Raw genomic sequence first — 16941 nt, 5'->3', positions numbered from 1 at the left:
AGTCGAACACAATTGTCAAATTAATACGCACTCATGAGCGCCTACCATTGTTTGAGACATCGTTAAAACAGCCTAGACATCGGATCCTAGAATTATACAACCCGACAAGAGTGTCTGCGTCTTCACTGCTACTGTACTTTAGGAATTACGCTGCCGAGTCGACCAAAGCGCAATTTTTGCGTCGTTTTATTGCAGAAGTGCTAGGAGCACTGGAGGCTATATTTTCAACCATACCTCCCAGTCAAAATTTTATTTTTTCCGGACTCCTCAATCCTACAAAAACAGCCAAATATGACAAATATACTTTAAGTTCAGTGGTCGTTTCAGAAGGTGCATGGCGTTACTAGTAGAATAATTCCAACGGAAATGTTTAACAGTTATAACAACGGTCGATCAAAATGCTAATTTCTATAAGCCCGGTAAGGAAAGGGTTAAGTGAAACATCAGCGCTTTTATGACTTTGCCCATCGTAGACACACAAGGCCACGTCCTCAGAATCTTTTCTGAAAAAAAGATTTTCACCTAGGTGCCCTAAAGCTGTCCGAAGGGCAAGCCTTTCATCTACGTATGAGTACGGTGAGATATACACGCCGAGCTAAGCTTGTGCTTGCCAGCCGGCTCTAACCCATATATTCAATAACGCTCTTCCTGGAAAAGCACTGAGAGAGAGCACACTGTGTCACATCTCGACCGAAGACACTGCAACAGTAATTAACGCTCCTCGGTGATGGCTACAATGAGCAGTTAGTTGCTTGCATATAGCTTAATTCCGACAAAATTACTAGAAATACTGACGCTAGTGTCCATGGAAATTACAAGCACAGCGGTTTAGCAAGCACGAGATTGATGTGATGTACAGCTGCAGCGGAAAAAGATTAGCACAAGTGACCGATCACCCGATCACATAAATTGCCGCACATGGAAGGGGATTTTACTGCTGTTCGTTATGCACAATAATTCGTTATATCCGGGTTTGACTATATTGGTTATAAATTACTAGATTATGGTTCTCCTGAGCTGGTTGTTGGCGCTAAAGTTGAGTTACTGTAAGGACATATACACAGTAACTGTCACCTAAAGCAACACCCAGTGCCACCTTCAAGGCGCGGCGCGTCCTCATCGTCAGCACCTGTTTCTGGAAGCCACGTAAACGCGCACTGCGAAGCAGCGCATGTTATCGGATTCTGGGCAACCGAAGACACTGCGAAATTTTTTTCAAATCTGGCAGTGTGCGGCATGACAAAGCTCTGTTCACCAGCAGGCAATATTCAAGACGTGAATGGAAGCATTTAGTGTGGCAGTCATGCCGGTTACTGTTGTACATCGACTGCTTATCTTATTTTAAATGCGAAGCATTTCTTGTAGAACATTTGATACTTTGACAGTATCTATCTATCTATCTATCTAGCCGCCTATATCTTCGTGCTCTCATGGTTGTTTCGTTAACTTGGTATGTACCAAAATTGGCATACTATGACAAGGGTATATGACAAACAAAAAATGATATGTCATGACATGAATGTCATGACATGGGTATCTGTAGGTCATGAAACAGCCGCCTTTGTCTTGGTGCTCTCATGGTCGTTTCGTTAACTTGGTAGGTACCAAAATTGGCATAGTATGACAGGAGTGTACACCAAACATAAGTGATAGGTCATGACATGACATGCGTGTCATGTAGGTCATGACAATGACTCGGCGAAAATAGATTAACACTCAAAAACCACTGAAATGGGTTCGGACGTGCGCACTAAGTGAAGGAAACACTAAAGTATTGTGGTAGAAGTCCTAGTCGTGAGCATGACTCAGCAAAAATGACAATGACTCAGCGAAAATAGATTAACACTCAAAAACCAATGGAATAGATTCAGATGTGGTACTAAGTGAAGAAAAAGGCTAAAGGCTGATGGTCGAAGTCATAGTCATGAGCATGACTAAGGCTTTCACCTTAAGGTCTCTTAGGTGTAGCTAAAGAGAGTACTGAGGCCTCATGACATGAATGTAATGACATGCGTGCCATGTAGTTCATGAAAGAGCCGCCTACGTCTTGGTGCTCTCATGGTCGTTTCGATAACTTTGTAGGCACCCGCACACTGCTTCGCACAAACATCCATTCCCACAGCGCGTGGGATCTGCCGGCTTTTTTTCCTGGGTCTTCGAGGGAATTTGATTGGTGTCGTCCGGACCTGTAGAATGTTTCCATAACTGTGATAACCGTTTTTCGAAGCAATAACGACAAAAATGGGCCTTGCCACACATTTCTGCCTTCTATTCGGCATAGTCCCTGCAAAGAGGCATGCTTCCCACCGTGCACGTGCTTGCTTCGAGCACGGCCTCCGAGATCTGGCGGCGCACGTTATCTAGACAGCGCACGCCGCCCAATCTCGGAGGCCATGATTTGAGACGATTGGTACCACTCCGCGCAGTCGGTAGCGTGGAGTGGTACCGCCGCACGGAGTGGTACCGCAGCGTTCAAAACTAGAGCACACGAGGCCATACCAATAAAGTCATCTTGGCAAAGCCGCATGGTTGGTAATTGTTTAATTCTTATCAGCAGCCTCTAAAATGCACCTAAGCAGACCACACGTGCACCTGATGGTTAGCGGCTATGACGCAAGACTCCGAAAGTCGGCTTCGAGATTTTTCAGTGCACCAAAGGTACCACCTAATCTCGGAGGCCATGCTAAGCAACTGAGCTTTTCGTAACGCTTCCACTCATATTTCAAATGCAAAATTTTGCGCGGAGGCCCCAAAAATAATTCTGATGGCACTATGACCCGTACATCGTTTTAAGAGGGTTGCACATAAAGTCCTTCAATTCATTCAACCACCCACAAAAAGCACCTATCAAGATAAAAATTCTACAAACAAAATTTAGAATACCGAAGCAGCCTGAAATCGCAATAACCTGAAAACGTCTTTTTATAGTTGAAAAGCTAATTTCCTTGCATAATTTCTTCCTAACTTAACCTATTGCGACCTCAATTTTTCTTTAATTGTGAAAAAGGTAATCAAACAAGGACTCCAGGGCACTTGTCATCCATTGCGATTTCTGGTGCCATATTAGTTATTTTAAATTATTTTCTCATTCTTTTTCTTTATTCATTCGTTTTTTAATAAAGACATTTCCTCGCTCAGAACCAGCATTGGCACTTTCAGTCCTCATAAACACGATATGACCTGTCAGAGGCTATGCAGCATCAAACGACAAATGATTAAATATGACAAAGCAAAAAGATGTGTATTATAAACAGGATATAAAGAGGCATAATATATGTAAAAAAGATGGTGTAATATAATACAAATGTTGATCAACGACAACCTTGGCACATAACATCAGCAGAATCCCCATGTCATACGTTGCACGTGGTCTGTCTTCCTTAGGGTTGGCTTCACAAGGCCCAAAAACTGAAGTTCAGCAATGGAACGAAAAAATTGGGCCCTGCAGCGAACAGTCAAGGCGTCAACCGCATAGAAAAAAAAAAGAAGAAGCAAGGTAGAACACTACATTGCCAGCAAGGGCAAAAATTTGTTTATGAATTCGAGTGGACAAAACACTGCCGCAAAAGTCAAGCACAAAAATCATGCCAAACCAGGAACTTCACGGCCACCCTTAACAGGACACTAAAGAGATACACTAAGTAAGGTTAGACAGATAAAGCATTCTTTCAAAATTCTGTTTTCAGTAATGTCATGGTACAAAGTTAATTACTGGAAGAGGAAATGAAGGATAAGCTTTCACTTTTTGAATTTTGTGTCGAAACCACGGAGTAAGATAAGACAGGAGCGCCGACTCCGCTCGTCTGGAAGGGACACATTCTGCAAAGCCGGCTCCTGCTTCACAGTGTGTTCGCCAGACGGCGCTACGAATTAAGAAAAACTCTGCAGCGGAGAGGAGCAAAGGCGCGGGGACTCTCTCGCGGCGCCTGCTTGCCTATCCGTTTTGTCGTCTGCTCCGCGCACGCCCTGACGACTGTAGTGCTTGCGCTTTATTATTTGTGCGCATATATTTTTCGTGTTTGCTGTCAAATTGAGACGGCCGACGGTCCACGTTTGTAGCAGACGACACGCTCAGCGGGTGCCGCGCTGCCCGTTCTGCGCCGCCGTTGCCGCCGTCACCGCCGGTCTCCGCCACTCAGCGCATGCGCACATGGAAGCAAGCTGTTGAGTGTTTTCCACGCGCCTCGACAAATGGCGCTACGAGATGTATAATTTGCGTTGCACGTTTTGTCCCGAGCGAATGCGTTGCGCGGTGGCGGAGTCGGCGCTCCTGTCTTATCTTACTCCGTGGTCGAAACTCAAGCTCCGGTACTTCAGGGGGACTTGTTGGGCTAGTTCGTGCTTACTCCACGACATATTGTGCCTTCGCGCTACAATTTGTCTTCCGGTACTTCAGTGTGACGACACGGATTACAACATATTTATTACAACAACTGTGGCAAGATGGACATGCTTGGAACTTGCCAGCATCTGTCTTTGGCTCATTTAAAATACAATCTAGTCTATCCTGTAGTCCAAGAAGTTGAGCTAGGCCCGTGCAGGCACCATCAAAGTCCATGAAATCAGGGCGAGATGGTGCGGGAACTTTAAGGTGGGGTCACTACTCATCTCATTTCTTTGTTTTTTTCGACCTACCTAGCCTCCCGACACGGCAAGAGGTGCTTTTTTGGTATTGTAAAAGCCTAATTTACCAATACAGCCCAACTTACTCTTCCCTTTGGTATCCATTTAACAAGCAAAGCTGTTTCCCCATTCGGCTTTGAGTTACTTATAAGTAGAGACTGGATTTTCAGGCACCAACAATGTGCTTTTTAGGCACCTAAAACCGGCATTTAAAGCCTCACGTTAGACACGATAGGTGTCAAAATATTCACTATAAATTGTTCGCAAATTACCAAGCACAACCTGTTTATTTCACTGAATGTATGCAGCCCATTTCATAGTAAGAAAACTGACGTAGCATTAATTTGTGATGTCTGTAAGCAGCAACCATATTTTGCAAGACATTGCTTCATCAGCCATTGTTGGTCACATGAGACAACCCTTTTTGTCAATCTGCATACTGCAGCTCACAGACTTAATACATTTGTTCTGACACTGTCAGCAGGTGGTGTATATTTAATAGACGAACTTTCCTGCTTACAATGGCACATCCACCGGCCACAAGCATGAAAAACACAAAATAGGCCAGGAAAGGTGCCAAACAGTTAAAGAGATATGCTCAAATCTGTGCCTAATGAATTGAAGTCAACAAATCTTGCACGAAATGGGTTGGATATAACGCGGCAGAAATATTCTGCCCCGTTATATCCTTCATGTGCTCTCAGAGTAAAAGTCAGACGTTCACTCCGAGTGAACAAATCTTGTACGAAAAGTGTTGAACAGTGCTGATTTTTCATATGTTTGATCACTTCATGCGCTCTGAGACTCTTTAGTGTTTGCTTGTGTGAACCTCCGGAATTTCATTAAACAAGAAAAAGTCTATGTTTCAGGACAGACTGCAGCTTTGCATAAGCTTCTGTGACAGCCACTGCAGCACACATGACATGCAATGTACTTGTGTTATGGTGCCCTAGTAGTGTCACAATTCGTTAACGTTTTACAAGAACTATTCTTAAACGCTTTTTTTTAATAATTGCTATGACTTTATACTTTGCAAAGTTTTTTTTATCCCACATTGGAGCACAGGGGTATGTATCTCCTTACATACTTATTTAAATAAAAACAGCTGGGGAGAGCGGAGTCAGAGGCAGAGTTTAGATGAGCCACCCTTGGCTGGTTTGTACAACTGTTGTTGTACAAACAAAAAGGGGTGGAGGCATCAAAACAGGGGACCCCATAGCTCCATGGCACTTCCAGCAGACTTCACATTCTTCTGCTTAACATGCAGCCTTTCCAAGCTACAGTCTACAGTACAACCTTCTGAAAATGCTGTGCCTTTCTCTCCCAAATCACCGCCTGCAGTGCAACATGGAGTTGCGTGTCCACTGACGGAAAAGGAAACTTTTGGTAATCTTTTCCTCTGGCACTGCTAACCAGTGTCAGAACGTGAGAGGCCCTCAAAAACTCAATTAACGTTGACAACTTTCCTGCTTACAATGGCACATCCACCAGCCACAAGCACGGAAAACACAAAATAGGCCAGGAAAGGTGCCAAACAGTTAAAGAGAAATGCTCAAATCTGTGCCTAATGAATTGAAGTCAACAAATCTTGTACGAAATGTGTTGGATATAACGCGGCAGAAGTATTCTGCCCCGTTATATCCTTCATGTGCTCTCAGAGTAAAAGTCAGACATTCACTCCGAGTTACTTGCAGCACAATGCCTTTAAACACTTACAGAAAGAACTAACCGCTAGGAAAGTAAATTGAGTGAATTCTGGACAAGCCAGCTTGAACAATATTGCCACAAAAATTAAATTCTCAGATGGCCACAATTGAAGCGTTCATTAAAATCTGCAAACCTTGCTAGAAACACAAAGGGAGACACATACAACATCAGCGTCACTGCTTAATGCCCCCCCCCCCCCCATGTGAAATTTTTAATTCCAGTATATGTTCGATTTTCCAAGAATGATTTTAGCAATTACACCCATCCCCAATACATGTGTGAAAATGCAATTGAAAAATTTCCTTTTTAAATCAAGTAAGCACGACAGGTTCAATAATATTGCTACGAGAGACACATTCTGCCAGGGGCAGACGACAAAGAAGACGGTTCTGTCGGGTGCGGGTGGCTGTCCACCATCTTGGCTACTGTGTCTGTCTAGTGTAAATACAGTGTAAATAGTCCCGCCTTGTGTCGTTTTACGTAACATCTTTGTGGTGGAAGTGCTGGGTAGTTCCCTGTTTCCATCACGGAGCTCCGCAACGGCCGCTTCATCACGCTTCCGACCATGTCAGTCGGTGCAGGCACCACGTCTTCACCCGCTGCCCCTCCCGTGGCTCCCACCTACATCGTTCTGCCTCCTGCTCGTGATCCTGGAGTCTTTTCCGGCCAGGATGGGGTTGACGTCGACAAATGGCTCAACCTTTACGAACGGATCAGCGCCAGCTACAGGTGGGACCCGACCCTTATGCTCGCCAACGTGCTTTTTTACCTCGATGGCCCACCACGGGTGTGGTTCGAGACGCACGAGGCGGACATTACAAGCTGGGACTCTTTCAAAGAGAAGATACGCGACCTTTTCGGGGACAGCACTGGCCGGCAGCATGCTGCGCGGAATGAACTTGCGACTCGTGCACAGACATCCTCCGAGTCATACGTCTCTTACATCCAGGACGTTATCGCTCTTTGCCGCCAGGTTGACGAGCACATGCCTGAGTCCGAGAGGGTTTCTCATGTGCTCAAAGGTATCGCTGACGATGCCTTTAACCTGCTCGTGTACACCAACGTTGATACCGTCGACACAATCATCAAAGAGTGTCGGCGGTTTGAACATGCCAAGAGCCGCCGTATAACCCAGAGATTCACCCGGCTGCCCAATACGGCTGCAAGTTCATCGTGTGATGCCGTTCGCCTGCCGCCAACCTGTGACCACATTACCCGTATTGTTCGTCGCGAGATTGAAGCTGCCTGTCCTGCACCTATTCCACCACCCGTGTTTACATCCCACGCCAGTGACCCAACGCCGCCATCAGTGTCCCTCATTCAAGCTGTAGTAAGGCAGGAGTTTGCCAATCTCGGCCTTCCATCGGCGTGCCCACTGACTCGTCCTGACGCTCAGCCTTATTCCTCTGGACCTGCTCGACGATCCTACACCTCTCCTGTCTCCTTCCGCAACCCTGCGGAATGGAGAACGCCCGACGATCAGCCCATCTGCTTCTCCTGTCATCAAGCCGGGCACATTGCTCGTTATTGCCGTCGCCGTTGGACCTACGCATCTCGCCAGACCTCCATGCACTCTACTCCTTTTAGACGTCCAGCCGCTGGTTCCCCTACTTACTACTCGTCGTCCTCCCACGAGCCTCTTCCCTCTGACGCCACTGCTCCTGTTCGCCGCTTCTCCCGCTCCCCGTCGCCACAACGCCGCCAGTCCCGCTCTCCGCAGCCTCGCCGCTTTTCCTCGCCGTCCTTCTCTGGACGCTCGCCGCCGGAAAACTAGATAGTGCAGCTTATGGAGGTGAAGCTGCAATGCCGTTGTCCCCTGCAAATCCTCTGCTGACTCTGCCCACTCACCATAGCCTTCTAGAAGTCAAAGTCGACAATGTTCCTGTGACCGCCCTCATCGACACTGGTGCACAGTTGTCTATTATGAGCGCCCCTTTACGCCGCCGCCTGAAGAAGATTATGACTCCGTCTACGACACAGACAATACGTGTTGCCGATGGTGGTGCTGTTCAAGTGATCGGAATGTGCACCGCCCGTGTTAGCATTGCCGGTCGTCACACTGTCGTACTTTTTGCCGTCCTTGCTCACTGCCCCCATGACCTTATCCTTGGCCTTGACTTTCTTTCGGCACACTCGGCTTTAATTGATTGTTCCTCTGAAACACTCTGTCTCGATCTTCCTCTTCTATCAGATGCCTGCGAAACGACCGTCAGCCGCTTAAGCCCCGCCGCTTTTGTTCGCCTACCGCCTCGAGCCGTTACGTACGTGTGTTTGTCATCGACCCCACCCGTTCCTGACGGCGACTATATCGTCACTCCGATTACTGACGTACGCCTGACGCGCAATGTTACTGTGCCACATACCATCGCGACATTATCAGATAACTGTGTGTTCCTCCCGCTACTAAACTTTGGTCTGACCCCTCAAGTGTTGCCCCACAAGATGTCACTTGCCCACCTCACCGCTATAACAGACCATGACGTCAAGGTTGTCGCAATAACTGCGCCTGAAGAAGCTGAAGTTTCCCGGTCACCAATTTCTGACGACAGCATTTTTCGCAACATGATTGCATCAGACCTTTCTCCTGACCAGGCCGACGCTCTCTGTCGGGTTTTGGCCTCATACAGCGACATTTTTGACATTCGTGATCGACCCCTGGGTCAGACTAAGATTGTCACCCACCGAATCAACACTGGCGACTCTTTGCCCATTCACCGTCGACCTTACCGTGTGTCCGCATCAGAGCGCGATGTTATTCAAAAAGAAGTGGCAAAAATGCTTGCGAAGGACATCATCGAACCATCATCTAGTCCTTGGGCCTCCCCCGTCGTATTAGTAAAGAAGAAAGACGGCTCCTGGCGTTTCTGCATTGATTATCGGCACCTCAACAAAATCACCAAGAAGGACGTGTACCCTCTTCCACGTATCGACGACGCCCTCGACTGCCTCCATGGTGCCACCTTCTTTTCATCCCTGGACCTTCGATCTGGCTACTGGCAAATCGCTGTAGACGACCTGGATCGCGAGAAGACCGCCTTCGTGACCCCTGACGGCCTTTACCAATTTAAGGTCATGCCTTTCGGTCTCTGCAACGCACCAGCCACCTTTGAGAGAATGATGGACACACTGCTTCAAGGATTTAAATGGTCGACGTGTTTATGTTACCTGGACGACGTGATAATTTTCTCTCCCACTTTCGCAACACACCTTGAGCGGCTTTCGACCATTCTAGCAATTTTCCGACGAGCTGGCCTCCAGCTCAATTCCTCGAAGTGCCACTTCGCTCTTCGTCAAATTACTGTGCTGGGCCACCTCGTTGACGCTTCCGGTGTCCGACCAGACCCAGCGAAGGTACGCGCTGTCACGAATTTCCCCGTTCCTCGATCTGTCCATGACGTTCGTAGTTTCGTGGGGCTGTGCTCCTACTTTCGCCGTTTCGTGAAAAACTTTGCGGCGCTCGCACGTCCACTCACTGACCTTCTCAAGCAAGACGTCCCGTTTTGTTGGGGTCCTCTACAAGCTAACGCCTTCTCTGAGCTCATCGCCGCCCTAACGACTCCACCTATTCTTGCCCATTTTGACCCAGCTGCTCCCACAGAAGTACGCACAGACGCTAGTGGCCACGGCATCGGTGCAGTTTTAGCCCAAAACCAACGCGGCATTGATCGTGTTATTGCGTACGCAAGTCGTCTCCTTTCGAAATCTGAACGCAATTACTCGATTACGGAACGGGAATGTCTTGCCCTTGTCTGGGCGGTTTCGAAATTCCGTCCTTACTTGTATGGCCGCCCTTTTCGTGTTGTCACAGATCACCACGCTCTCTGTTGGCTTGCCTCACTGAAGGACCCTACTGGACGACTTGGTCGTTGGGCGCTGCGTCTTCAGGAGTACTCTTACTCAGTTACCTACAAGTCTGGCCGCCTCCATCTGGACGCGGACTGCTTGTCCCGCTACCCTGTTGACCAACCAGACGGATCGGAAATCGAACATAGCCCCTGCGTTATGTCCATGTATCAGTTTCTCCAGATTGGTGACGAACAACGCCGTGATGATTCTTTGCGATCGCTCATTGACCGGCTGGAATCGGCACCTAACGACGCCTCACTGCGCATGTTCGTCCTCGTGAATGGCACACTTTATCGTCGTAACGTCCAGTCCGATGGCCTTGAGCTGCTTCTCGTTGTGCCTAAACATCTGCGTTCAACGGTCCTGCATGAGCTTCACGACGAACCAACTGCTGGTCACCTTGGAGTATCCCGCACGTACGACCGTGTCCGGCGCCGCTTCTTTTGGCGTGGTCTCGCCCGGTCTGTTCGACGTTACGTGACCTCCTGCGATAAATGCCAACGTCGGAAACGTCCTGCTGCACCCCCTGCTGGTCTACTTCAACCACTCTCCATCCCGACCGTGCCATTCTTCCGTGTTGGTTTAGACCTTCTCGGTCCCTTTCCTGAGTCAAGATCCGGCAACAAGTGGGTCGCCGTTGCTATCGATTACGCGACCAGGTATGCAATCACTCGAGCGCTCCCCACCAGCACTGCTACTGACGTTGCCGATTTTTTGCTCCACGATGTTATTCTCCACCATGGCGCCCCTAGCCAATTGCTCACAGATCGAGGCCGTGCATTTTTATCCCGAGTAATCGGCGATCTTTTGCGCTCCTCCTCAACGCAGCACAAGTTGACCACCGCCTACCATCCTCAAACAAATGGCCTCACCGAGCGCCTAAATCGCACCCTCACGGACATGCTCTCAATGTATGTTTCCTCCGACCACCGTGACTGGGACCTGGCGCTGCCTTACGTGACCTTCGCCTACAATTCATCGCGTCACGATACCGCCGGTTATTCACCCTTTTACATGCTCTTTGGCCGTGAACCGACGTTGCCAATGGACACCCTACTTCCGGCTGCTGCCGCGCCGCCTAGCGAATATGCACGTGATGCCATCGCTCGTGCCGATCATGCGCGTCAGATCGCCCGCTCTAGGCTGTCGGCCTCGCAAGCGACCCAAAAGCGCCTCTATGACAGCCGGCATCATGACGTTCGCTTCTCACCCGGTGCCTTAGTTCTCCTGTGGTGTCCATTCCGTCGTGTGGGCCTATCCGAGAAGTTGTTATCTCGGTACACGGGTCCTTACCGAATCATCCGCCAGGTCACGGACGTCACCTACGAGATTGTTCCCGTCTCTCCGACTTTGCCGCCTGCGATCGCTCCCAGTGACATTGTTCACGTCAGCAGGCTGAAAGCATACCACCCTCCTTCTGACGACAATGTTTGAAGTGCGCCGAGACGGCGCTTCCACCGCCGGGGGTAATGCTACGAGAGACACATTCTGCCAGGGGCAGACGACAAAGAAGACGGTTCTGTCGGGTGCGGGTGGCTGTCCACCATCTTGGCTACTGTGTCTGTCTAGTGTAAATACAGTGTAAATAGTCCCGCCTTGTGTCGTTTTACGTAACAATATTCATGTGAAATGTCTTGTTTTCGGCTTGTTTACAAGGGCTTGCCAGTTTGCCAGGAGACTTGCCAGTTTAAATTCACCCCCAGTTCAAAGTCATCGTGTTCACTGACAATTCGCAAACACATGGACACCAAAGGATACTCTGCGATTTTTTCCTCTTGCGCTGACAGCTTCTTTTCTCCAGATTTAACAGATTTGAAAGACTGCAATAAAAGCGGCACACAGAGGAACAGCTCATTATACGTCAGCTGAAAGTTGTGGCTCTGATTCAACGATAACGCACCTGCATCATGTCATACAAGTTTATCAGTTTTCCGCCCTCCAGGTGCAACTTGTAGCTGATGCTCAGGTCAGGAAGTGATGCAGAGATGTTACAACTGCTCGTGTTTTTGCAGCATTCACACTGACAATATGCAAAAAAAGGAAAATACAGAATTGAAATCAAGACAACTACAAAGAATTGTGTGAAGCCAAAACAGTTAATTTCCTTTAAAGGAGTGTTCAAATTAGATTTTTTTTTTCGTTTAAATACAGTTACACCATCCTTTCAATTAACTAAACCAAACATGCACCAAGTGCAGCATGGCTTCGTGCGGCATGTAACATCACAGAGATTATCGGTAGTGATCACATGGTATCCCGAACCACCGACACATGCACTAGTCAGCCTAGTGTTTTGGACACAATCATCACCAGGATTGTAATGCTGAAAGCTTGAATGCAGATTTGACACTGAAAAGAGAAGCCACCAGGAAGGAGAGCGGTATATATGCTTAGCCATTACTATAAGCTACTTTGCAGTTCACTCAAAGAGTGCTACAGCAGCTTTCAACAGCAACAACTTTCCATTATCATAGGCTGGGCGCATAGCACACAAATGCAACAGGACCTTGGCAAATCGCACTCAAAATGGCAGCATTGCTATTTTCACTGTGCTACTGCAACAACACAGTACCGTATTGACATGACTGTAGGTCCACCTATTTTTTTTTTAGTTGAAAATCTGAAGTGGAGGGTTCGACTTGCAATCGAAACCAAAGCATGAAACCGAAATAAAGGCGAGACAAACGGGATATCAAGGGTGCTACGAACGGCACGGTCACAATTTTATGTATGCTCTACAGCTCTACCCGTAGCATTCGGCCATTCTGCGCGCTTGTTCGCAAGGATTTTTCGATTTTCTTCTAGCTTTTACTGTGCACAAGGCACTCATGGGATTATCGGTAGCTGATGGAAGGGCCGTTGTTAAAATCGCCGATGGCACAGTTACTCGGAATGGTGGCAGTTCCGGGGATTATCGGTAGCGAATGGAAGAGCAGACACCACTCACGCATTTCTCTTTGGGTCTTTTTTTTTTTGACGTGTTTGACTTGACTGTCAGCCACATTTTACTGCCATGCTCCGTCAATTGTCGCGAGTTCTCCAGGTCCGATAGGCAATTGGCACTTGTTTGTTCATGGTAACATTAAAAGGGTCCTAAACCACCTGTCGGACTTAGTGAAAAAACACAGTCTGCGGATAGCATACGCTGCTGTGAACATCTCAGAAAACGTTTGCAGTCGTGCTCAGCGCGTGGAGTTTACAAGCTGAGCATGAAGTCTTCCTTTTCTCAAGCATGAAGTCTCCCTTTTCTCAAGCATGAAGACTCCCTTTTCTCAAACACTTTCTTTTCAAACGAGGCCTTCTCCTCACCGGTCTCGACGCTGCCGGCGGCTTACATATGTTGTCATATGCAACATTCCCATAGATGGCTGCTATTGGCTGATAGATGACATCAATCATTGAAGACGGGTGTTTGGATCAGTGCGCTTCTTCCGACTGTTACTCTGTATATTTATTGACGCAGATTCATAAACCGGCTGAAGTAAGCGAAAATCTGCGTTTCGAATTTCGATAACAATTACGCACTTCCAGAAGAAGCTGACTATCATCTTCTCACACTCAGCAGTAGCCGTCCACATAGGACTTAAACTTTGGCCACACTGCTAAGCGGTATTGTAGCCATTGGTCTTGACAATTTAGACAGTTTTGAACACTCAACTAGCCTCGAACCATGCAAAACTTAAGATGAGACCCACACAAATTTGCCAGCGCGAGGTCACCCCTGGCCACTCCTGGTGAGACGCCTTGGCAGGCATAACTTTGTATTAAGCTAGCGCTTCAAAATGCACAATTCAGATGTGGCTATTATCCATCAGTGCTGGTGCGGACAAAGCCAGTCTGCACCACTTAGCACGGCCAGACTAAAGCACAAGAGCATGAGCACACACTACAGCTTGTCGTGCACATAGCAAATGCTGTGCACAGCTGCATGCAGCTGCGTCTGCTACGTCACGTAGCAGATGCGGGGTGCCGCGACAAGCCCGCTCACCGAGCACGCTGTTGCTCGGTGAGGACAACCGCGTGATCTGACTGGTCTCTGTCAGTGGCATGGCTCCAGGTCAGTGGCATGGCTGTGACTAGAACACGTTGTCTGCTTCCCCAGTCGCACATCTTGAAGGTGCATCACCACCACGGTCGAAGCTTGTTACGCTAAGAATACTTTCAACGCGAGTCCATCGCTTACCCGATGTGGGCGCTGCCGATGTACTCACGCAAGCGAACATAAAAACTCCCTGTTTTGTTTGACCCTTAGAAATTATGTGATTCCCATAGAGATAAATGCGAAAGAAAATGTGCTACTTGCACTCGGTTGCACTTAGCTATCGAGTATACACTGCAGTACAGCAAAGGGATGCGACACCATGAACTCAACCGTCAGTTGAGGCATAGCCTCGCAGCTTGGCGGGTCGTAGGCACAAAAATCGAAAGTAGTAGCATCTATGTGAACACTGGAAATCATATTTGAACTGTGCACCAAGGTGACATTAAGTAAAGGGAGCGTTGCGGGCATGCCCCGCTCCGCCGTAGCCTTCGCAGCGATGACGAGGAGCGAAGGATCATGAAGGGGATCAAAGGCAATGTTTCATTGCCAATAACTCTGCCTCTGTTAAACACATTGAAGTACTTTTTGTCGTAAAGTATTTCTGAAAGAGCCTATTTCAACGTCAAATGCATTTCATAACTTTGATAAGAACTGTTTCAGGGCCCTGCCCCTTTAAGGGGGCTGAAACAAAGAAACAAACAACTGTGCAGCAAGCTGAAAGTAAACTTTTTGCCGTTCAATGTTTCTATCCCACCATGAATATTATAACAAGTGGCTTGCAAGGCAAAGCCGCGAAATGACGCCAACAGTGCCCTTGAAAAGAGCGGTTGGGTGCTTTCGGCATGGGCAGCTGCTCCACGCGACGTCGTGGTGCAATTGTTTTCAAGTAACGATTTTACTGAACGACAACGTGCTGCAGGACCATAGTAGCGATGACAATGGCAGCACTAGTGAGGATAATGGCACAAGTGAGAACAAGTAGTCTAGCGACTAATAAATTTTAAATGCGAAGCATTTCTTGGTGAACATTTGCCACTTTGACAGTATCTATCTAGCCACCTACGTCTTGGTGCTCTCATGGTCACTTCGTTAACATGGTAGGTACCAAAATTGGCATAGTATGACAGGAGTGTATTACAAACATAATTGATAGGTCATGACACGAATATCATGACATATGTGTCATGTATGTCATGAAACAGCCGCCTACGTCTTGATGCTCTCATAGTCATTTCTTTAACTTGGTAGGTACCAAAATTGGCATAGTAGGACAAGAGTGCATGACGAACATAAATGATAGGGCATGACATGAATGTCATGACATACGTGTTATGTAGGTCATGAAACAGCCGCCTAAAATGACAATGACTCAGCGAAAAAAAATTAACACTCACAAAACACCCAAACGCGGTCGGATGTGGCTACTAAATGAAGAATACATACACTAAAGGATGATGGTAGAAGTCAGTCAATGAGAATGACTCAGGAAAAATGACAATGGCTCAGGGAAAAACAATTAACGCTCAAAAACTACTGAAATGGGCTCGGATGTGGGCACCAAGTTAAGGAAACACTAAAGGATGGTGGTAGAAGTCCTAGTCGTGAGCATGACTCAGCAAAAATGAGAATGACTCAGCGAAAATAGATTAACACTCAAAAACCACTGAAATGGGATCGGACTTGGGTACTAAGTGAAGGAAACACTAAGGGAAGTCACAGTCATGACCATGACTCAGCAAAAATGATAATGTCTCGGCAAAAAAAGATTAAGATTGATCTTAAGGTTGATGGTCGAAGTCATAGTCATGAGCATAACTACGGCTTTCGCCTTAAGGTCATGCATGTCCTGTAGGTCATGAAACAGCCGCCTATGTCTTGGTGCTCTCATGGTCGTCTTGTTAACTTGGTAGGCTCCCCGCACACCGCTTCAATATCGATTCCCACAGGGGGATCTGCCGTATTTTTGTTGTGGAATGCGCCCACAGATATGCCGCTTTCTTATTCTTTTTTTCCCCTGATATGCAATATGAGGGGGTCGACTTGCATTCGAATCTACTTAAAATCATGTAAATACGGTACTTGGTATTTCACTGCTGCCACCTGTGATCAAGGTGTGAGAATGGTAGGACATTAATAACAAGAACAAATGAGACGTAGTCATTGAACGAAACTTGCAGCGTGGTTGTGCTGGCAGGGTAGCTTTCACACATGAAACGGGTTAATGATCATTCATCCAATTGAAATCTTACCCTAAGTACTGTTTGAGGCCTAGCCAATGCAGCATGTAGGACTGTCCTCGGAGATGGTGTGAAGTATTGCTTCAGTGCCGCTGCGTCATTATAGTAGAGTACTTCATGAAGAGGCATGCTTGCCGGTGGCTTCAGATCACTGAACAGAAGTAAAATCCCCAAATAAACAAATAACCTAATGTTGAGGTGCATCCATATTAATTAAAAAGCAGTTGTATCCCTCTTTCATGACTCGTATGAAAGACAGGTGTGAAAGGCAGGTGTTAGGGCTATGCCCGATCATAGCCTGCTATTGTGACAATATTATGATGCTTAGCCTGCAGTGCTCTCGCTATTGGATATGATTGGACAGAGCAAGTGTCAGAGAGAGGTGTGTGTGTGCGTATACAGCCCTTTTAGGGCCACCAAAGTGATGCATGGCAAAGTTTGAACCTTGCTCTCCAACTAATTCCTTATGTACGCACCCTCTAAGGG

General features: G+C 47.3%; 1 protein-coding gene across 2 annotated transcripts in view; it reads right to left on the bottom strand.

Moving 5' to 3' along the window:
- Positions 1-3239: 3239 nt before the first annotated feature.
- Positions 3240-16941, bottom strand: part of LOC119461361 (origin recognition complex subunit 3) — a 46709-nt gene continuing 33007 nt past the window's right edge. For both annotated transcript variants that reach the window (XM_037722641.2, XM_049672522.1), the window contains 4 exons: positions 16468-16606; positions 12077-12196; positions 11935-11996; positions 3240-3442 (listed from right to left, as the gene is read on the bottom strand). In XM_037722641.2, the coding sequence (XP_037578569.1) occupies positions 3337-3442; positions 11935-11996; positions 12077-12196; positions 16468-16606 (427 nt within the window). In that variant the 3' untranslated portion in view covers positions 3240-3336. The remainder of the gene's footprint in view (positions 3443-11934; positions 11997-12076; positions 12197-16467; positions 16607-16941) is intronic.

Source organism: Dermacentor silvarum, chromosome 8 (assembly GCF_013339745.2).
Source record: "Dermacentor silvarum isolate Dsil-2018 chromosome 8, BIME_Dsil_1.4, whole genome shotgun sequence".
NCBI lineage: Eukaryota > Metazoa > Arthropoda > Arachnida > Ixodida > Ixodidae > Dermacentor > Dermacentor silvarum.
Note: the sequence above shows the minus strand (reverse complement) of the source record. Positions and strands in the feature narration are given on the sequence as shown.